The sequence below is a fragment of the Sturnus vulgaris genome, chromosome 1, assembly GCF_052056855.1.
Source record: "Sturnus vulgaris isolate bStuVul1 chromosome 1, bStuVul1.hap1, whole genome shotgun sequence".
Lineage (NCBI taxonomy): Eukaryota > Metazoa > Chordata > Aves > Passeriformes > Sturnidae > Sturnus > Sturnus vulgaris.
This window is the reverse complement of record NC_142243.1, coordinates 23,907,540-23,928,718: the sequence shown is the minus strand read 5'-3', so window position 1 is coordinate 23,928,718 and position 21,179 is coordinate 23,907,540. Positions and strand designations below refer to the sequence as shown.

Below are 21,179 nucleotides of genomic sequence, written 5' to 3'. Positions count from 1 at the left end.
TTCTGGGGATTGTTTTCTTTGTGGGTGCGTTTTTTGGGATTGTTTGGGTTTTGTTGTTGTTGTTGTTGTTGTCGTTGTTTTGTTTCTTTTAATACTAACTGAAACAAGTGGGATAGCCCTCACTCCTCCTATTAGTTAGGAGCTCAACTAGATCACCTATCTAAAATATAACTCACTGCTATGCAAGGGGTTCTGTCCAGATAGCAAATGTCCCAGAAGCTGCCAAAACATTTCTCTGTTTCACAGACAAGTCTCCTCTTGCCCACAATATAGAAGATTTGGCATTTGGATACAATATGCACCTTTTACTGAATATTCCCAGTTGGATACCTGCCAAATACACCATGTGACACACCTGGGCAAATGACCAGCTAAAAGAGTTTCATGTGGGATTTGAGGCTGGTCCTCAATGATGATATGGAATCTTTTGAACTCTGAACTGCTATCAGACTATTTCTGAAAACAAGCCAAGAAAACATTTTCCATGATAACATGGAGTTGAACTGAAAAAGCTCAGTTTACAAGTAGACATCCATTTCATGATCCTGTGAAAAACGTGGCGGGGAAAAAAGTCCTAGAAGCAGAATATCCTAACAATTAAAATAAAGAAAAAAATGAAGTAATTTTGACTTAAGCTTTTCAAAAGTTTGATCTCCTCAACTTTTCATACATTCCATGTGCAGAAGCCAATGGTTCTACTTGGTGCCTGCAGGACAAGATATAGCCCACCCAGAGAAAAATAACTACTGGATGAAGAGGATACTTCAAGCCAGCTGGAATATATCACGGAGAAGAAAAAAGCAACTGGGTTTCTCCAGTGCTGCTGCACATAGCTGTGGCCAGAACTGACCTTCCAAAGAAGCTTCCAATGGATTCTAAACCAATATTGAGTAGGCTTATATAAGGAAAAAACCTAGAAAATTTTCCTAATAGCTGGAAAATATAAGGCTTAAATGGGAAATACATGTATTTAAAACTGATTAATTAGAGCATCACAATTCCTTTTTGTACCTTCAATCAAGCTGTGCCATAGGCAACAAAGTAATCTGCAACCGGCTACAGCACTGGGTATCAAAGACTGCAGTGATCACCAAATACAGGAACAAACAGTTATTAAATGAAGTTTTCCCTTTCTCACAGGAAAAAAAATAGTTGAGGGAAAAACCCTATAATGTAAGAGTTGGCAACTTCTCATTGTGTAATAAAACATACCTGCCCTCATCTATTTTTACAAAATCTGATTTTCCATGGAAAAAAAAAAGCATGCACTTTATAAGTATTCTGCAATTGTGCCTGGTCTATTCATTTGCCAGTATCTAGACATGCTTCTGTTTAAGTCATTGTGTTTCTTCCTTTTCACTGCAACGCAGTTCCTTGCAACAAACCTCATAGAAAAAGCAAGGCAGATTACTGGTTCAGAAATTTGAATACTGATTATTTTTTTGTCCCATACATCTGGCTACAGTTTTTGTTTTAGGAAACCAAAAAATCCAAACCCTGAATCAACTACAAAGTTTTTGCCAACACTTACTGAAATCTTAAAATGCTACAAGTTCACCAGTGAGTGCAGAAACATGTTCTGCCCCACTGCTGACGCAGAGAGGGCACACATCATCAGCATACTAAGAAAATGAAAGGTTTAGCCCACCACCCTGAAGCTGAGCCCTGCTCAACCATTTCCTGAGGAATGAGAGGCTAGAAGGCAGCTCCAGCTGGGAAGGAACACACATGATCCCAGCCAGCACCTTCTCCCTCCTTATGTCATTTTTCCAAAGACAGCTGGAAAGACGAATCCCTCCTGTGCAGACCTGAGTGTCTTGGCAGTCCCTTCAACTGCTCTATCCAAGAGTATGGCAGAAAAGGGAGGATCCCAAAATTTGTGAAAAAGTGACTGCTGAGAGCACAGCTATTCCTAGGATCTGAGGGCAGAAGCTTTTAAAACAGGCTAGTCCTACAAGATCAGAAATATGTGCTGCGCCAATCTAGCCACTGATCCGGGACAAGCCTTTTGGATGACAGGGAGCTCTGGCCACTGGAATAGTATCCAGTCTCCTTGTATCAAGTTATGAAAGAGATACAGAACTGAGCAAGCGGCCATCTTTTTTTGCACCTGCAAATCATACTTCCCAACACAGAGATGCTGATGAAATATAGCAATAATGTCCACCAGAGACTGGAATGTTGGGGTTTGGATCCTCTGACTCTTGGTTACATCCCTGTAGGAACAAAACAAGTTCTCTCACTGCAACACCATCACATCTGAACTGTCAGACAAAACCCGTATCAACCTCAGTTGTTTGCCTAGTTATAAACTGCTTATTAAGACACAATTTTAGTTGCCAAAAATGCATAACTGTATTGCCTAATCAAATGTGGCAATGATAAAGCAATATAACAGCTAGATCTGAGATACAAAAATATCCACTAGGCACAGTTCTACTGAAAACTGTTCACTGAAAAGTCTAACTAGATACAGTGGAAATTAGTTCTAACATTGATTTGGGGCTGGAAAAAAAAAATCCAGTGTTGGGACACAACAACTACAGTCTCAGATGTATGCACTACTCTGACACCAAGTAACAAATAGGAGTGCTGATTACCAAATTGCCTTTACTGCACTTTTGCTACACACTCAAGCATTTGTACAGAAAGTGACATTTTTCCTATTATGAGAAAAAGCTTTTTACAGAGCTTGCTTAAATAAGTTGAAGCTCGTTTTTTTCTCCTGTTCTCCTACACTGATTTAAAAGCACTTCTTGGTAGGGCACTAGGTGTACTGGATGGTCTCCCATATAACTGTGGTGTATCCCAGCTGCCTCTTCCAATAACAACAAAATTCAATTATGAAGATTTCCTCTCTGGTAAATTGCACCAGCAGGAGAATTAGCCCCTAAATATTTGATGATTTGTGATGTTTCTGTCAGACACAAGATGAAAATGAGTACAGCAATACCTGAAAATCTGGTAATACATTCTGCTTCCCTTTGACAGAAGGGCAGTGCAGAATCTGTGAGCCTTACCAGTGTCACATCTAACTGTTTTCTTCCTGAAGCTTTTAACTCAAGTGTATGATAATTTAGGTTTTAAAATTACAGGTGCCAGTCATGTACTGTTCAGATTCAGCTGTGTGTTTTCTCTCTTCCAAGTTAGTGACAAACTAGCAAGTGATTCTTTGTAATAAAAACAAGTTATTACTTCACCATCGTGTGGCAGGGGTTTATGATTTCTTATAACGATAAACAAAAAAATTCCATCCAAGGTACTCCAACGTTAATAGTGGTCACCTTTCATTATTTTGCAGGTAGTCCATCATAAAGGGCCATATTATTTTGATTTTTTTTTATTATTTTAATTTACAGAAATTTTACCAGAAAGTTAAAGGAAGTGTCAATAGTAAATTTAGATTCTGTATGCTCAAATATGAAGAGACATTAACTTCTGCAAAAGATATATATATATATCAATAAACAGAAAATCATTACATGCAAGCCAAGAGTGGCAAAGCAGCAGTGTCCTTTGGTGGAGCCTTCTTGCCACAGGGAAAATTCTTATTCTAGACACATAGCACAGTGTAACTATACCCAGTCACCACTGGGCATTAAATGAATTGTCACTTATATTACATGCAACTCTAGCAAAATATATGCCAAATTTCACAATTTCCCGAAGTTTTTTACTACTAATTCCAGAGAAAAGGAAAAATAGACAGCCCATATACATTCTGTATGCATATGAATACTATTAGACATACACAGAATAAGTTAAATCTTTTTTCTTCAAACAAGTTATACTAATTACTGAAGCAAGCTGTAGGATATCAGTGTACTGCAAGCATTGTTCAACAAGTTAAGGAAAAGTTACATTTTCAGTTTCCAAGAGGAAGGGTGGTGACCTATAAAGCTGTAAAGGAAACCACTCACAGGATTATTTCAATACCCTTGCTAAAAACAGACTCCTGGAATTATAAGAGTCTCTTCCTCATCCTGCTCAGAACAATTGGGAAATTATAGATCATTTAAAGCACGTTAACTTAATAAACTAAAAAATAAAATTAATGCAAACAAACAAACAAAAAGCCCAGTTCTCACTCATGGAATTGCACTGCTGATTTCTCTGGTACTCGCATTTGTATTTAGCTACTGGAAAGGGTGCCCCAGAATACATAGCAGGTATACTTAAAATGTATTGCAGATACTTAATGGTCATTCTCTCCCAAAGACTTTGGGGACACTTTTCAATTTATCCTAAAGTCATTTGGAACAGGCTTAGCTTAAACAATGATTGCTACGAGTTTTGTGTGAACAACATCAGACTAGATGTGACACAGTGATTTTTCTTTTTTCCAATATGATCAGAGGAAATCCAAAACAAGTGCTACATAAGCATTTTTTAAAATACAGGACAATGAAAAAAGCAGTTTTATATTGCCTGCTGTGATTTATTCTACAATATATTCATCACAGGGCTTTATGTGATAAAGGTAGCATCACATTCCCTTTTAGCCCATGATGCAATAATCTGCACTGAACCCAGTGAGGCAGAGCATACTGTTATCTGCACTTCAGTAGGCATGGCAGGCATAAAAACAAGGGAGTGGAAAGTTTTACAAAAAAAAAACATTGTGCACACAGCAGAGCAGCAAACACTGCACTGGCAGACACTAATATAGCTACTTCCCTGTCCTCAATAAATACACAGCTGCAAATACTTGAGATATAAAACAATGTGTGCCTTAACCTATCCATGACAAAGAAACAGGACTTAAAATCTTGCAGATCACCATGTTCACAAGGTCTGGCCTTGTCTTCTGTGTTTCAGGACACTGGTTCTTTATTAATGCAGCAGTTGTCCCTGGGCAGGTAATGAAGAGCAGTGTGCCAGGGAATAAGTTCGTTGGGCAGATAGCTCAGCACATACACAAATAAATGAAGACCCTCTCCAGACAGAATCAGCACAAATTTGACACAATGGTATTAGGTACAAAATTCTACACTGTTAATCCAGGTGAGATAGGAGGATTCATTTCCAGTTTCTTCTACTCGTTCTTTCTGTATCATCTTACTTCTCCTTTGCAAAGAGTCCAGGAATGTAGAGTAATGAAAGGAATTTACTAAGAAAGTGACAGGACATGTATCTCTTCCCCTTCTTGCTCGGGTTTCTTTTTTATAACACAGAAGATGCACCCCCTTCTCCCAAACCTCAACGATAACAGATCTCAGTGAAAGAAAACCTGATTAATTACATTGGGTTTGGGATATTTTAACACTGGAAGTGTGAAAGTTAATGTCTAAAAAAATCAAACCTGAGGTAGATATCACTTCACTCAGAAGTAACTCCACTATCTTTTTCCACAATGAACTGGAGGAGAGGTGAAATTTGGAAATAATTAAGTTTATCCGGGGAAATATAAGATTCTGCAAGTAATTTTTAAAAGCATCCATGAATGATAGGACAGCATAGCTCCAAACTCATGTAAAAAATCAGTATCTGGCAATCCACAGCATGCTGCTTTAAAAAAAACTGCTGCAGAGAACTGCATGACCAGTTAGAATTTGGAAACTTCCCTACAGGTCTGTCTGAGAGAAGCCCTTACATTCCCTTCTTCTGAACCCATTGGATGTTTGTTCTTATGTGTTTGAATGCTGCTTGGCCCTTGCAGCAGGCACTGAACTCCAGCACTTTTCTCAGTGGTTCAAAGGTTACAGGTGGACTTTCTTTAGTCTCTTTCCCGCACCACACCAGGGCTCCCTACAGCCGAGCCGCCTGACTCTGTGGCCTTGGCAGGTGCCCTTAACAGCACCACGGAGATCTACAGGTGACACTGACCTCGCTGACGGGAATGCACAGAGCTCGCCAGCACTTGCAGGTTGCCATTTGGCATTCAATTTACAATATTCAGTTTCTGGCTACGTTACCAGAAGCGCCCCGTTTCCTACTGATTTACAATTTGGTTTTGCAGGAGGCTCCCATCATGTGTCCGTCGCGCCCCTCTAGAACGGGGCAGTGCTCTGCTCTGCAGGACGAGCCCCCGCCCCGCCCAGGGCAGCACACGCCGGGCAGGGCTCTGGGTCACAGGCAGGGCACAGGCACACAGGCTCCGCTGCTGGCCTTGGCAGAGGGAAGTTCACTTCTTTAAGCACACCCGAGCCGTTCTGTCGGCTGGCCGCCCTTGTCCCGCCTCGCTCCCCGCACGGGGCGGCGCGACCGGGTGTCCCAGGGTCCCGCCGCTCCCCGGTTCCCCCCCGGTACCTTCCGGAGGGCCTCCCGCAAGTGGCGGTGCTGCGGGCTGTCCCCGGCGTCCCGCGGCCCCGAGCTGCAGCCGCGCAGCGCCGGGCCCAGGCGCGCCCAGCGCCCGCCGGCCCGCAGCGCCATGGCCGCCGCTCCGGGCAAAGGCCGAGCAAAGGCCGGGCACCGCCGGGCCCCGACCGCCCGCCAGCCCGGGGCAGCCCCCGCCCCGCCCCGCCCCTCCGCCCGCTCCTCTCGGCCCCGCAGCAAGTCACGGCAGCTCTCGGGTTACGGGCAGGTTCTCTTTAATGCCAACCAACAGCCATAAAGCGACCGACAAGCGGGTGGCGAGCGGGCCCCGCGCAGCCACGGGGGCACAGCCGGCCCTGCCCGGCGGCCGGCGCGGGGCTCGGCAGCTTTCGCGCGGGTTTCTGTGTTTTTGTAAGGAGAAACAGAAAACAAAAAGAAATCCGCTCCTGTGCTTGTTCGACACGCACCGGCGGCGGTGGGGACACGCTAGTGACGCCCTAGGGGTACGGGAGGAATGTCTGCTCCAGGGGCAGGCGCGGGGTCCCTTCTCCTAAGCGATGACACAGCCTCCCTTCTCCTTGAAGGGGTTCTTGTCCTCGGGAACCCCCTTCACCAGCGGGTCCTCTCCCGACCGCTCCTCGATGTAGTTCTTGATCTCTTCAGAGCACTTGGACACCTCGAGGGAAAGGACAGAAAAGTGGCTGCGTTACGGCCGTGGGAAATGCTCATCAGACGAGGAAAGCGGTGAATTTACATTCTCTCTCATTCACCTTCCCACCATAAAATATCTGGCCACAGAGCACTAAGCACGTGCAGACTCAGCTTCCTTCCTCTTTTTCACAGCCTTATATTGACAGAACATGTGAGTATCTCTGAGAATGTAAAGGCCACTCCGAACAGCAGTTGCTGCATAGTCAAACTTGTGTTCATAATTAACCAATCTAGTTTTATTAAGCTGCGGATCACACTCTCCCTCAGCACCAGCATGACTTACAGTCAATAGTTTCAGGGTCAGTAACTTTCAATTCAGTTTCAAAGTATATATAGTTTTATGTGTTTCTCACAAACAAAACATTCAGCAATGATTTTTCAGTGGTAATACAAATTCTTACTTTGCAGTTCTGCTACAGTAATGATACACCTTGAATGAAAGTCTAACTAGGAAAGACAATTTATTTACTGGTTACCTGGGGTTATTTTGAACAATGGTTAATAAAAGAGCCTGCTGTGTTATGAGACCATAACACTTCCCATACCATTCATACCGACCAGCACTGATGTAGGTAAGCCTGCATAGAAGCCACCTATGGAGAAGAAGTGTGTTTAGTTTCTGTTCACTGACACAGGAGCACATGCAGCACATGTGGTAATGGTGTCTGTGGAGTCTGAGAGTGCACAAGTGAATGTCTGGGGGTCCCGAGGATTCTTGTGCACACGCATCTCTTGCTCCCGGTGTCAGCAGAAACTGTCCCTGGATGCCTGAATACCTGACATGCCTGAGGACACACTCCTGCTCTGTCCCCACCTCCTCCCTTCCTACCTGCAGGTCCTGCAGTGGTACAACTGTACAGTCAGGAGCAGGAACTAGCTATTGGCCAGGCCACTAGATGATTAGTATTTTTAATTTAAGGCCTCTTTCCTCCTCTGTTAATTATATCTTATTTCAAAGGTAAAACTACAAAAGAGAACCAATGAATTTACCCGCTGTATCACAGACAACAGAGCATGGCCTGTGCAAAATTAAGCTTTAAGCCATCAGAAAGAACAGAGTTAATTCCCAATTAAAAAGTGCATAAAATAAGATCTAGCTGCCTTAGAGCAAATAATCTGGACCTACAAATCCCATTATATGTGTCTTGTTCTTCTGTGCCTTTATTCATTTGAATTGGAGCACCTAACACCACAGTAAAGTTGCACGCCAAAGTATATGAAGGACCAGGGTTTATTTTACTTCAGTCAGCACTGCCAGGATTACTTTCACTTATGAGAAAAAAAGCCTGCTTAAATACACATTTGGAAAATTTTATTCATTCCAAAGAATTCTTCCTTTTTATTCCGTAAAGTTGCTAGCGGGGGTCAAAAAAGTTTTGGCTGATGTTTTTATTTTGGTACTAACAGTAATGTGGTTTCTGCATTTCCCTGTCCCTGTAACACCCATACAGGTACCAGGGGACTGTGGCAACTACTACAAAGATTTCATTCTCACAGTGAAACTTCTGTTACTATGCGCTGGTAAAATTGAGCATGTTGTCTGTGCTTTACTACAGGAAAATTGAAAAATATCCATTTTCCTAAAGTAATCAGGGTTTTGGTTTACTCAAAAAATGTAGACAGGTATTTAAAATCAATATTATTTCAAAAAGTTCGCACCCTGCAGAGTGTATTTCAGTTGTCTAAGAACCCTCTGAGAGATGATACAGGTGTCTACACTAGTTGGATGTCGAGCCCTCAATACTGCTGGAGCTTTAGACTATAATGTAACATCTACTATCACTAATACCTAACTCATAGCTAAAACATAACTCTGGCATTCTTAATTTCTGGGCTAAAACCTATACCTTCAACATAGTCAACATGACTAATGCTACTGATTCCCACATAGAAATGTATTTTTGGTCCTAACTAGGACCAAAAGCAGTTTTTTAGGTGTAATTTGCTTCCGCTGGCATGAAGAATGAAAAAAAAATAAAAAAAAAAACAGGAAAGAAAAAAGGAAAACAAAATAATATTAGTTTTATCGTGGAGCAGGGTCAGTTCTGCACATCTTTCGTCTATAGAAAATGTACAAAACCATAAATCTTTACGGGGAAAGTACTTGTGGGAAGGAAAAATCAGTGTAAATGTCTAAATGTTTCTATGGAACAAGGCTGGGTGGGTCGCAGCTCGGCACGGGCGATGCTCTGGCTCTGCCCTCCACCCGGGCACTGCACAGCACGGGAAATGGGCCAGAGGCGCGGGCGGCCGAGACTCAGCTACGGACCCAGCAGGGTGTAGTGCTGCGACAGGGCTGTCCTGGCCTCCCAGGGGAGGACCATCCCTCCCCTCGCACCAGCACGTCCCGGTGCGTTCTGCCTACAGAAGAGAGGAACGGAGCGCGACGTGCTCCTCCCTCGCCTGGCAAGGCTGCCTTGTGCCGGCCTTGGGTGCCAGGGACTCACAGGGAGGGGAAGTTAAGGAGTGCCAAATCCACCGGGAACAGCCGCGACGGGCAGGACCGTGCCAGCCCCTGGGAGCGCTTTATCCCAGGGCTGGTGCGCTCCTTCCCCCGGGCTCCTCGGTGACCCCCGGGAAGGACCGACGCTCCTACGCGGCGTTAGCGGTCCCCGGCTCCCGACCCAAAGTGGCGGCAGGACCCGTCGGTGCAAACCGCGGCCGTCCCAAAACAGCCGGGGCTCTGGGGACGAGCGGCTCCCGCTGCTCCGCCGCCCCTGCCCCGCCCGCCCGAGCCCCCGCACCGCCCGGGCAGCTTCGGGCCCCTTCTCCGTGCCCGCTCACCGGCTGCCTTTCCAGCTTCACTTCTTTCCGGAGCTGCTCCACTTCCATTTTCAGTTTGTCCTTCTCGCTCAGGTCCTCGATGTTGATGGCTGGCATCGTCTACACTACCGAAGCGCGCAAGGAGTGAGGACAAAAGGTTACGTCTGGGCAGCGAGGGCGCCGGGGCCGGAGCCCCCGGGCGGTGGCGGGGCTGTGGGACGGCCGCCCCCGGCCCGCCCCCGGCTCGCTCACACGCTGCCGCCCGAGTTGCCCCGCTGCTCGGCGGCGGCCGCTTCCTCCCCGGAGCGCCTGCACCCCTGCCCCGCGCCGCTCCGGCCTTTAAACCTGCTCGCTAATCCCCTGTAACCGGATTAGAGCCCTCCGCCCGGCCCGGCCCCGCTGCCGGGGCGTTGACACGGGCCCTGCCTGCACAGGGAGGTCCGGCCGTCCCAGCAGCAGCCGGAGCTGGAAGACCCTCCTGTGCTGACCTCCCCGGCCTCGCCCTCCGCAATTCCAGTGCGGGGCAAGAACAGCGAGATCGGCTGGGGCTTTTGGCCCGGCAGTGAGCTCTTTCTTCCTACCACCTTCTCTTCATGCACCTCCTGGCCATAGAAATGATTCATGCTCTGCGCCACCAGCATCTTTGGGTTCTTCTGCCTAGCGGCTAAGGCAGAATCAGGTGGTGTGCATGGGTACATTTCTCAACACTTGTGCATTACAACTGCAGATGAACTGAACTAAGGTAGAGAGGGGAAGAAACCACTCCCATATAAAGTGCCCCGAGACGTAGGTAGCCAGCCCATCAATGCCAGATACTGCAACTTTTTGGTAGGTATGTCTGCAAAGCAGTATTGCAACACTGCATAAGAGGGTTATTGTGCTTGGTTTGCACTAAGGGTTTCTGGACACATGGAGTTATGACAGGTGTTGAGGTGGAGTACTCAGTGTAAGGGAAGTGATGCATCCAGAAGATGCAAGAAGGAGTTAGGAAATTCTTTCCCTGTGGTTGCATACAATTTTGAGGTCTAAATCCCGAATAGGGTTCTATGTTTTTAAGAACAGAGTGGTCCTTACATGCATGTTTGTGCAGCACCTAGCACTTCTCATCCTAGCAGCTGCTTTCCTACAACAGCAATGGAAGCAGTATTCAGGACCCCTGAGACTGAACAAAGCTACAAGCCATTAAAATGGGCTTGCAGTCCTTCTGTTATCTGCCACTTCAAAGATCTTTATAGGCAGTTAGCCCTCCCTCTTTCCTCCTTTATTTTTTCCCATTAAACACACTCTCCTCCTCTCCCTACTCACCAGATATAAGCAGCTGGCAGCAGCATGAAAAATTTACATGTTCTCCAGCACTGCTCCTACAGTGCTCTTGGGGTTTGTATTTGTTTTACTTTAGCCAGTTCACTGAAATCAGTTTTTCTTCCTCTCCCTATGGCTACCATCTCCAGCTCCTGGTATGCATTTTCTACACCTCCCCATAACCTACACTGACAGCTGCATTCCCAAACCCCACCAGCTGCTGGTCCTGGGCCAGTCATAACAGGTGGAAGGAGCTGGCTGGCCAGTGTCTCAGAGGAGCCCGGGCTGTTGGTGGGAGCAGAAATGTGGTGTGGAGAGGCAGAGAGCATGTGATGTGGTGGAGGCAGGTGTAGGGTGCAGGAGTGAGCTGAAAGTGGGCTCTGGCAAACCACCGACACAGTTAGGGTGGGAGGCATTTGGTATCCATGGCTCTGTAATGGCAAGCTTTCACTGATCTGTCTGCTGGCATGACTAGCTCTGCAGGTGGCAGTCAGTAATGTACTTTCTACCATTTGCTGCGTTAACTTTTATTGTGGTTCATATATTTTTACAGATATTTACCTGATCTAAGTTAAAGCAAAGGAGAAGCTGAATAGCAGCATTGATGGATAGGTGGCTTTAACTCAGACTTTGATTTCTATGTCTGTGCACAGAGGAAATGGAAAGTATTGAAAATGGTGTTTGCATTACAGCATTCACTTTGCTGCTATTGTTTAATGTGGTATTTAAATTTCTTTGCAATCCCAAAGAATGTGACGAAAACTAGAGGACGTCAGTCTAGCTCAACATATTAAAGAACATTATATTGAAACCACTTTAGTTTCCCAACATTAGAAAGATTACTTCTGCTTTCTTTTGAAAATAGAAAAAAGTATGTGGGTTTTTTTGTTTGTTGGTTCTTTTCTTCTGGAGTGACATAAACTTTAATATAGTTGTTCTGCCTAATAAATTGAACTAAATCCTCATAAAAATGAGGATACCCATTAGTAACCGTTGTAGCTATAAGAATCTAAATCATGGCAAATATGTCCCATCGTGACATCAGGGTTTATTTTCTTGTCACTAAAGGACCCACTTGTCCTTTAACTACTGGATATTCTGAAAAAAGGAACAGCTCTGAAAAAGGAGGGAAAGAGGTGCCATTCACACCCTTTCAGAAGTCACATAGGTGGTGTAGGGATTAGACTTGCTCCTTTCTTGCCTTTATGAAAAATCAAACTGTGTCAGGAAACTAGGTTGTAATCCTCCACGACATAAGTAAAGCAGAGAAGCCGTGGAGAGAAAGTTCAAATAATCAGAGTGCCTTGAAGCACCTCCTGCTTACAGCCCGTACAGTCTTGGCTTCTCTCCTTCAGGCCACGGATTTCCAGAGCCCTGTATTGCAACCCATCGAGGGCAGTGCCTGCCTGCAGGACTGCGGCCCAATGTCCCTGTAAAGGGAGCAGACAAAAACAATAGGAGATCAGATTAGTTTGTCGTTATCTATGGAGAACACGCCTAATTACAGCCACTCTTATCTCTCTTACTATATTCAATCTGGGGTAAACACTAATTAATGCAATGTGTCTAATAGATTAGAGAGGGAAAGTATACTGTTTGCTGCTCACCCCTCCTCCCACAGATCACACTGCATTGCCTGGTGGGATTAAAATATACAGAATAAACCAGGTCATGATATTTCCTGAAATCCATCTCTCTTTGCACTGCCAGAGATGTTATCCATTTGGCCCCTCGGGTTTCCCCAGAGACCAAGCCCTCTGACGATTCCTCGATTTTCTCAGGTTCATCAGCGTTTTACACTACGGAGGTAAATAATGCCGCGCGTTTGTCCCGGCGGCACTCGCTAAGCTCTACTTGATGCGGCTGGACCGAGACCTGCAGCAGGATCAGCGTTCGATTTTCGGCGTCCCACCGCCCTCTACCCGGAGCTTCCGAATAGGGAGCGGCCTCGGGGGCGGGGGGGTGGCGAAGACGACGCGGGGAGGGAGAGGGGGCTTTCGCTAAGTGACCTGTCCCGGATTTCGCCGTGATTTACAGGAAACGCTCCCTGAGCATCATCCCGTAACATGAGCGGGGCGGGCGGTGGACCCCATCCAGCTCGCCCCAGCCCCGGGGCGGAGGCCCCTGGGTTCTGGGCGGCGCAGCCCGGTGGGGAGGCAGCCCCGGCGGCGCCCCCGGCCCGGCCCCCGCTGCTCCCCGCGGCGGAGCGGAGCGGACCGCGGCGGGGCAGGGCGGGGCGGAGGCTGCCCGCGCCCCCGGACTCCGGCATCGCACAGCCTTCCGCGCCCGGTGACGGCCGGGCCAGCGGCGAGCTCTTGTCCCGCTGAATCAGACCTTCCCCTCCCACCACCTGCGCAAGGAGGCGGCCCGGGGAAGGCTCCTCGGTGCGTATAAAGCGCTGCCGTCGGAGCGGGAAGCACCGCTCGCTCCCGGGACCCCGCTGCCGCCCACCATGGCCACCGGCCGCCGCCTGCCGCTGCCCGCGCTGCTGCTGCCGCTTGTCTGTTCCGCGCTGGCCCAGCGCCCCCTCACAGGTAGGAGCGGGACCTCGGGGGGACCCCGCGGGGCCGGGGCCGCCCCGCCGGCGCGGTGGCCTCAGCCCCGGTTGCTGTCTCCGCAGAGAAGCAGCGCGCCTGCCTGCTGCCCCCCGACGACGGGCCCTGCCGCGCCCTGGTGCCGCGCTGGTACTACGACCGGTACACGCAGAGCTGCCAGGAGTTCAGCTACGGGGGCTGCTACGGCAACGCCAACAACTTCCTCACCTTCGACGACTGCGAGAAGAGCTGCTGGACCATCAAGAGTGAGTCCAGGGGCCGGCAGTGCCCCGCAGGACTCCGGGGTGGCCGGGGGCTGGAGGGGACACCGGGGATGCTGCTTGGCTTTGCGGGACGCTTTGCACCCGCCCGATATATCATAGAGTCTTAGAATCATAGAATTGTTTAGCTTGGAAAAGAGCTTTAAGATGATCGAGTCCAACTGATGACCCTCTTGCTTGTTGCAGCTTCTTGCTGATGTCAATTTCAGGCAGAAAATGCAGAGTGAGTTGATCCAGGATGACATGTGGAATTTATCTATTAGCATTTTAAACGTGATTTAATATTGCACTTACTTGCTAATTAATGGATTGGATTCCTCCGGTAAAAAGCTGGTGGGACAAACTGGGACTTGCCTGCAGATGAAGCAATACCGTTTTGCCTACGCTACCATGTGTTTCTGTATGCAAAACATGAAGGGTTGGCTTTACAGAAGATGAAATTATTTTTTCTGCAGAGGTGCCCAAATTATGCCGGATGGAGGCTGATGAAGGACCTTGCAGGAGTTACCTAAGAAGATACGCCTTTAACTTGAGCTCGATGAGGTGTGAGGAATTCATCTATGGTGGCTGTTACGGAAATGGCAACAACTTCAGAGATTTGCAGTCCTGTGTGGACCACTGTCTGCCAGAAAAAAGTAATGGTTGTTCCAAATTTTTAATAAAATAGATGGTTTGAAAGTGATATGAAGATGATACTTCATTTAATATTTTCTTCTGAATACCTGTACAGTGGTATTTTTGAAGACTTGTGTAAAGCAGATGTTCATATTGTCCACTTTAATTTTAATATGCTATCTTAGCTGTTACTGGAAGAACAAAAGTGCTGAGATCTTAAATATACCCACAGCTATACCCAACCAATTTCTTGACTTCTAGAGAGCTGTACGGGTGTATCTGAAAGCAGATAATAAGGTTGAAGATCTGTATTGAGGCAGATGTGTCAGAGAATGTGGTAGTCACATTCAGGGAAGTAGTAGTGTAATGTAAAGCAGAAGCACCTTTCTATAATTCAGGCCTGAGAGATGGTGGTAGGTGTCTCAGGTTTTTTGGCACTCAACAGCTCAGCTTCTGACTGAAATGTTTTCCCTGATGTGATTCTTTACTGTCTCTTCATCTGAGCTTTAAATAAGAATGGTGGTAATTATGAGCAGGTGACTATAAGTTTTGATGTGAACACCAGATTAATATCCAGTTCAAGGTAGGCTCTTTGAAGATCTACCAGAATGTATAAAAGCTGTCACTGCCCTAAGCTTTATTAGTGCTTGATGACATGTATTTGTGGCTGATGACAGATTGTCAGCATTTTCTTAGGTGAAAGCTGAATTGTTTCTGTTGCACATACAATGAGTTAATAAAGGGACTACAGCAGGAAATATAAAATTTTGTTGAGGCAAAAAGAAACATGCTCTTGAGGAAAGGTATTGGATTTTTGCTTTTTGCTGCAAGCAGAATTTGCTGGCAAAATCATAACAAAGTTGTGCATTTTTTTTTCTCTATAGAGGTTGTTCCACCAAAATTATTGCTATATTCCTATATTTATGGAGTAAGTTTACGTAAAAATCTAGCTGGCATGTGTATGGCACCACAAATGGGGAAAGCTGATGAATTTCACTTATGGGATATAATCCTGTTTTCTAGGACGGTCTGTTGCCTTCTCAAATTCACAGTTCACAGGAATAAGATGTAGAAATCATCAGTAATAGTGTCAATTCAAGGGGAAAAAGAGCTGTTTAGATGCAAAATTTATTGCAGGGTCAATTTTAAGGAGCCATGTACAGAGTTTGCATTTGTGTAATTTTTCTCGCTCTCTCTCTTTTTTTCCCCTTTGTCCTTTTCTCCCCAAGCTGGCCCCTTGCTGTGCTACAGCCCAAAGGATGAAGGATTGTGTTCCTCTTCTGTGCCTCGCTATTACTATGACACCAAGACTAAATCATGTAAAGAGTTCAGATATACTGGCTGTGGTGGAAATGCCAACAACTTTGTCACTGAAATGGATTGCTACAATGTCTGTAGAAATGGTAAAGGTTTTTTTGGTTTCTTTTTGGCTTTTTGTTTTGTTTTGTTTTTTCTGGTTTGTTTTTTTTTTATATATTTTGTCAGTCACAAGCAGTTAAAGCAATCCACATGCTAGTAACAAGTGTTCATAATGTTCTTTTACTCACCTTGGTTTGCTACAGGGGTATGTTTTTTATGTTTTTTGCATTTTGGACTCTTACGTTTTCAGGGGCAGGGAAAATTGAAAGGCAATGCTAAATCCTTCTGGCAAGATCAGTGTGATGTGAGGTGGTTACATCATATTTGAATGAAGTGTAGACAAAGACACACAAAGACTAAGCCTACTCTCTAGAGCCCACAGGGAATCAGTCTTTAAACTGTTCAGTATCTCCATGACCACTAATGAAGATACACTTTTATTCTGGATAGTTTTAAATAGGATTAAAGTCAGTTGTGAAACCAATTTACGTTTTTCTTTTGCATTTTCAGAAGTTACCATCCTACCTCAATTCCCTGTTGCCTACTCATATTTCCTATTCCCATTACTAAAGATTTCTGCCTCATCAGTTGTGCTGTGTCAGCTGTTTCTCCAGCTATGGGGAGAAAGCTTGGAATGCTAACTGATTTTTCCTAATGCTTTTATTCAAACTAGCTACTGGCTGTGCTTGTAAATCAAAACAGTTGTGCTTTTATTTGCAGTCATATGTTCACACCAACTATTGCAAATTTTAATACTCTAGTTTAATTGGTATGAAAATAGAGAGAGAAAAGCATAATTGTATATTGTTGCCCAGAACATTTAGGAAGCAGACACAGCACAGTATTTTAAAAACTGATACTAATGGGAAAAATATTTAAGGCTATATGGAGCATGTACATTGCCTTTGGGAAAAAGAAAAAGGAAAAACTAAAAAGCGGCTCTGTTTTAAACATCATATGCACAAGGTCCGAGTACTTCGTATTGAAGTTGTATAGTCAGAAGCCTTATGCTGGGAGATGATGCTTCAGTTCTAGGCTGGAAATTCAGCTGGAAATCTGGGCTGATGCAAGGATTGTACCCTGAGCACAGTCCTCAGAAATAAAAATGTTGCCTGCTAGTTAGTCATGACGGTAATATTTCTGTGGATGGCAAGTCTGAGTGTGTCTCTGCCATTGTATTATGAGAGAGTCTCTAATATTATGTTAAGTTTATCTGACATGCTTGTGATTATCTAATTTGCATCCATTACTACTTGTGAAGTGGTAGGGCCAGGCTCCAGTGTGGAGTGTGCAGGGAGAGGAGGAAGGAAACTGCTTCTTCAGCGTCTCACCTCCACACTACCCCTGCCCACGCCCAGCCAGATTCACCTGGGGGTTCTGTCTTCCTCACTTTTTTTTTTGTTTTGTTTTGTTTTGTTTTTTGTTGTTGTTGTTGTTGTTGTTGTGGAAGAAAGAGGTAAGGAGATGCTGTCTGTCTTGTAACTAGAGCACCAGATAGCCACATGTAAAGTATCACTTACGAGCTTTTTCATCAACTCGTGGATTTCGCAATTCAGTTGGCTTGGTGCAGCCAAAGACCAAAGTTAAGGGCATGATTAGTACTAATTAATGTTGTGCTATGCATATTCATTTCTATAGCTTGGGAGTGCACAGCAACATTAGGCAAATAATTCAGGCAACTTAAGCCACTCCTCTTCTCCTACTTCTATTTTTTTCTCCTCAGCATCTTTCCTGTTACCTCTAGGAGTCTCAAGTTAAATTCAGTTGACCTTCCCTGTGCATATGTACAGCTGTTTGTTAAACTGATCTATAGTGTTTTGAGCGAAAAGATTTGTGATTAATTTCATTTTAAAAAGTTTATATTGGAAAATGCATTGCAAATGCATTGGGTTGGCAGCAAAAGAATTGGGAACTGGCCACAGTGGCTCTACCTGCTGATAAATATGTAGCGTAAAGACAAAGATTTTCAGTCAAGATTGCAGAGTACTTGTTTTCTGAATTTCTCTCACACAATTCATGCAGCCTTTGAAAGCACATCTGGATTTAACTCTTGACTGCCTTAGGACACTGCAGCTTCTGTGAGTTTTGTTCAGAAACACAAATAATTTTATCTTTTCATTTCCTGCAAGCACTGACTATATTTTAACATTTGCCTCACTGTTCAGAGAAGTGTAAGAATAGGGTTGTGGTTTTTTGTTTATGTGTGGGTGGTTTTTTGTTTGGCTTTTTGGTTGGTTGGTTTTGGTTTTTTTAAGAGGGCGGTGTATTTAGTTCCATCCTGCTGTCGCTGCAGGACAGCTAGATAAGGCTTTGGTGCCTGCTCAGGAAAAGGGCAGCAAAGTAGGATTCCAGTGCCAAAGGTGAACACACTGGAGACCTTACAGTGTGAGAACAGGGCATGCAGAACACGTTACAGTTTCTGGTATGTTTGTTATTGTTGGACAACTGCTTAAACAGCATAAGATGAAAAAAACCCAAACAATAACAAGTAGTAACAGTTTTGTCATTCAGTTTCCCTAACTGCTTCCTTTGTTTTGTTAGCAGGAAATCAGAAATCAAGAATCAACAAGCCAACAAATGTATCCCGCAGAAAATTAGTGAGAAAACTGATTAAAAAATCTCAGCCGTATAACCCGAAGTCTTAAAGCTGATGTGCACTTGCATGTTTGAAACTCTCTTTGTCGATTCCACTCTGTTCTTTTGTAAGATATTTTTCACAAAGTTTTATACTGACATAGTTCTGTTTTTCAGAGCTGCTTTTTATGCAATTTACTTTTTTATAATGGACTGTGTTTACTAGAAGAATGAACTTAAGTTTGGTTCTTTTGCTCTGTTGTCTTTACAAGAATATTTTGGAAAGACTTGTTTAGATTTCTATGGGGGAATGTTGCTACTGCCTTGGGAGAATATTTCAGCTGTTGCAGATCAATTAAAATTTGAAAAATCAATTGTCTGTTATTACAGCTAAGGAGAGTCCAACACTGAAAATCTACCATGGATTTTATTTTTTTTTCATCCTCTCCTTGCTAGAGAAAAGGAACTTTTGACAAGTGTGTTCAGAGGTTTATTGCCCTGCCATTTAAAATTGATTGTCATTTATAGTTAATGTTCACAGTGAAGGCTTCCAGAAGCCTTAGTAACAGTAAAAAAAGTATCAATTTAAATTTAAATGCAGTTCATCCCACAGGAGAGAATTTGGGATAAGGATGCCTTGATAAACACTCTAAGGCAATAAATAAACTAGTTGAGTACTAAAATAAAAATGTAGCTATTACTTTTTCATAACATTTGATATTTTTACTAACTTACTCCAGATCCTCATATGGCTTTAATCAGCACAGTTTTACTGATTTTTATGGGACTGTGCTGATTACAACTGCAGAAGATCTTGATATTTGTGATAATGCAGTGGCTGTTGAAGAGAGCAGCAGAAGTTTCTGCAGATTTTATCTACAAAAGAGTAATCCCTCTTTTGAGGCACTTTTATATTTCTTATAGTAGGTTATGCCTATGGTGATACTTTTGCACATTCTTTTATATTTTGTATTTCAGTCATGTCTGAATTTCATTTAATTTCACCTACAATATTTTCTAAGAATAAATTCATAAGTAATGTTAATAAAATGTTTTTTGTGGGGAAAAAAAGCTTGTTCTGTCATTATCCTGAATGAGTTGTATAGACCAATATGTGTAATGGAACCTATAATTTGTTAATTATTACTCTAACAAAGTTTACTTATCTCTTCAATCATTTCCCCACACTGAGGTCTTTATTTGAAGAAAGCCAATAAATTGCATTGATGTTATTCATCCCCAGCAGTTTTGTAGCTCAGCTGGCTCTCTCGAAAGAGCTGCTCTCAAAGGAGTGCTTAGTTTAGCTTATTGTAAGCTGCTGGGTCTCCTGTTTGATGTTGCAGTCTTTGAATAGCTTTTGTGTGGGTAACAAGCTATGGTTTGAAATGACATTGGCTTTCAGTTAGAATAATCCAGGTGTGTGCTTTAAACCTATTTTGGAGAGGGAACATGATGGACAAACTAGTCAAAATCTGGTTTTCTTACTGGCGTTTCTCTCACTGCCAGATTTTCGATTAAAGCAGTTGTCTGTGCTTGCCACTGTCTTTCTATCACTCCGTTTCTGGTTCTTGGTCTCAAAACCCCTTTTTATTTTAATAATCTCTTGCTTAGTGCAGATGAATGAGGAGACTGTGGCAGACAACAGCAGGTAGCTAGTGACACAGTTTTGAGTGCTTGTCCATGCCAAACATCTCGGTAACCAACCTTCAAACAGAAAGGGACCAGTATAAACTCCCTGGGGAAGCCAGGGCACAATACCTGTGGAAATTGCCCATATCCCTTCCTGTTGGTTGTGAATTTTGGCAGTGCTTTTTAAAGCAGCAGCCCAGAGTGTCCTCTGAATGTTTTTTAATATCTAATATTTAGGGCTGCATTCATTTCATGCTCTGACTGTGGCTTATAAAAATGTAAGTCTGTTTAGGAAGTCAAAGTTCAATTTAAGCACAGTTTATAACTGTAAAGGATGGCTGTCTTTTAACAGCAACACCATGTGGTATATAATATATATAATCTTTGGGATCATGTTTAAGAAATTACTATTACTCCTTAGCTCTCTGTGTCTCTGACTTTCATAGGAGTATCTTTGGGTGAGATACAAAAGTGGACCTAGGATTTAAAGCGAGGTCCAAATCTGAGAGAAGCTCCACTCTAGTTTTTGATCTCAGAATTGGGTGCCTTCTCACACATCATAACATGCCCTGAGTAATGCAATACCCTGCTCATATCTTGGAAAGGATCCAAGAGTTTGGCACTTTTCTGTTCATGCCAACTCAGAGACTCAGCAAGAGCTGTCCTGATGGACCAGGACGCTGCAGTGACCACTTCAGGACCCTGTGTAATGCACTTTTCTTGAACAAAAATATAATTTGAAGCCTAAGGGCTTGTTGCTAAAGTACTGAGTGAAATATCAGAGTCTTGGGTTTCAATCCTGTATCTATGTGGTATCATATAGAAATTCGACATAAACCATGCATTTCACAGTGTTTCCTAGTGAGCAGGCTGTAGAATATTCTGGATGAGGTAGGGCAGGGAAAGGAAGTGCTCTTGGAAGATTTTTTCAGTTCCTTACTGAAGCTATTACATAAATTGCACTGTATTTCCAGGTAAATGTCTTCATCTCTTTTGGTTGTTTTTCTTTTTTAGCCACAAAGAATTTCAGCAGTCACTGTGCTGCTCTGCTGTGTGTTCTAGGTTGCTCTAATATCCCTTCACACTGCTGGGATACTGACTAATCTAAACACTTGTCATCTAATGGCTTTTATATGATTCATTACTTACTTCCTTC

General features: G+C 44.2%; 3 protein-coding genes across 4 annotated transcripts in view; 1 reads left to right on the top strand and 2 right to left on the bottom strand.

The window, feature by feature from the left end:
• The window catches only part of LOC106852767 (putative acyl-CoA dehydrogenase 6), a 77,535-nt gene extending 71,124 nt beyond the window's left edge, over nucleotides 1–6,411 (bottom strand). The window contains exon 1 of the mRNA XM_014875591.2: nucleotides 6,250–6,411. Coding sequence (XP_014731077.2) covers nucleotides 6,250–6,372 — 123 coding nt within the window. The 5' untranslated portion in view covers nucleotides 6,373–6,411. The remainder of the gene's footprint in view (nucleotides 1–6,249) is intronic.
• A 102-nt stretch (nucleotides 6,412–6,513) lies between these two features.
• LOC106852827 (guanine nucleotide-binding protein G(I)/G(S)/G(O) subunit gamma-11) lies at nucleotides 6,514–9,965 on the bottom strand. Its single transcript, XM_014875701.2, has 2 exons — nucleotides 9,751–9,965; nucleotides 6,514–6,931 (listed from the first exon to the last, which is right to left on the bottom strand). The coding sequence occupies exons 1-2, from the start codon at nucleotides 9,844–9,846 to the stop codon at nucleotides 6,806–6,808; spliced, it is 222 nt and encodes a 73-aa protein (XP_014731187.1). The 5' UTR covers nucleotides 9,847–9,965; the 3' UTR covers nucleotides 6,514–6,805.
• A 3,210-nt stretch (nucleotides 9,966–13,175) lies between these two features.
• Nucleotides 13,176–19,465, top strand: TFPI2 (tissue factor pathway inhibitor 2). 2 transcript variants are annotated; one of them, XM_014875682.2, is made up of 5 exons: nucleotides 13,176–13,565; nucleotides 13,652–13,831; nucleotides 14,302–14,481; nucleotides 15,691–15,864; nucleotides 18,362–19,465. In XM_014875682.2, exons 1-5 carry the CDS (start codon nucleotides 13,484–13,486, stop codon nucleotides 18,463–18,465), a joined length of 720 nt encoding a protein of 239 aa, XP_014731168.1. In that variant the 5' UTR covers nucleotides 13,176–13,483; the 3' UTR covers nucleotides 18,466–19,465. The 2 variants fall into 2 exon arrangements, with proteins under 2 accessions (XP_014731168.1, XP_014731169.1); XM_014875683.2 differs by having other exon boundaries at nucleotides 13,265–13,565; nucleotides 18,365–19,465.
• Nucleotides 19,466–21,179: the final 1,714 nt, after the last annotated feature.

Coding starts and splice junctions, on each gene's coding strand:
- LOC106852827 (XM_014875701.2), bottom strand. CDS start 9,846: ATGCCAGCCATCAACATCGAGGACCTGAGCGAGAAGGACAAACTGAAA. Junction 6,932..9,750: donor TGAAGCTGGAAAGGCAGCCG/GTGAGCGGGCAC, acceptor CTTTCCCTCGAG/GTGTCCAAGTGCTCTGAAGA.
- TFPI2 (XM_014875682.2), top strand. CDS start 13,484: ATGGCCACCGGCCGCCGCCTGCCGCTGCCCGCGCTGCTGCTGCCGCTT. Junction 13,566..13,651: donor GGCCCAGCGCCCCCTCACAG/GTAGGAGCGGGA, acceptor CTGTCTCCGCAG/AGAAGCAGCGCGCCTGCCTG. Junction 14,482..15,690: donor CCACTGTCTGCCAGAAAAAA/GTAATGGTTGTT, acceptor TTTCTCCCCAAG/CTGGCCCCTTGCTGTGCTAC.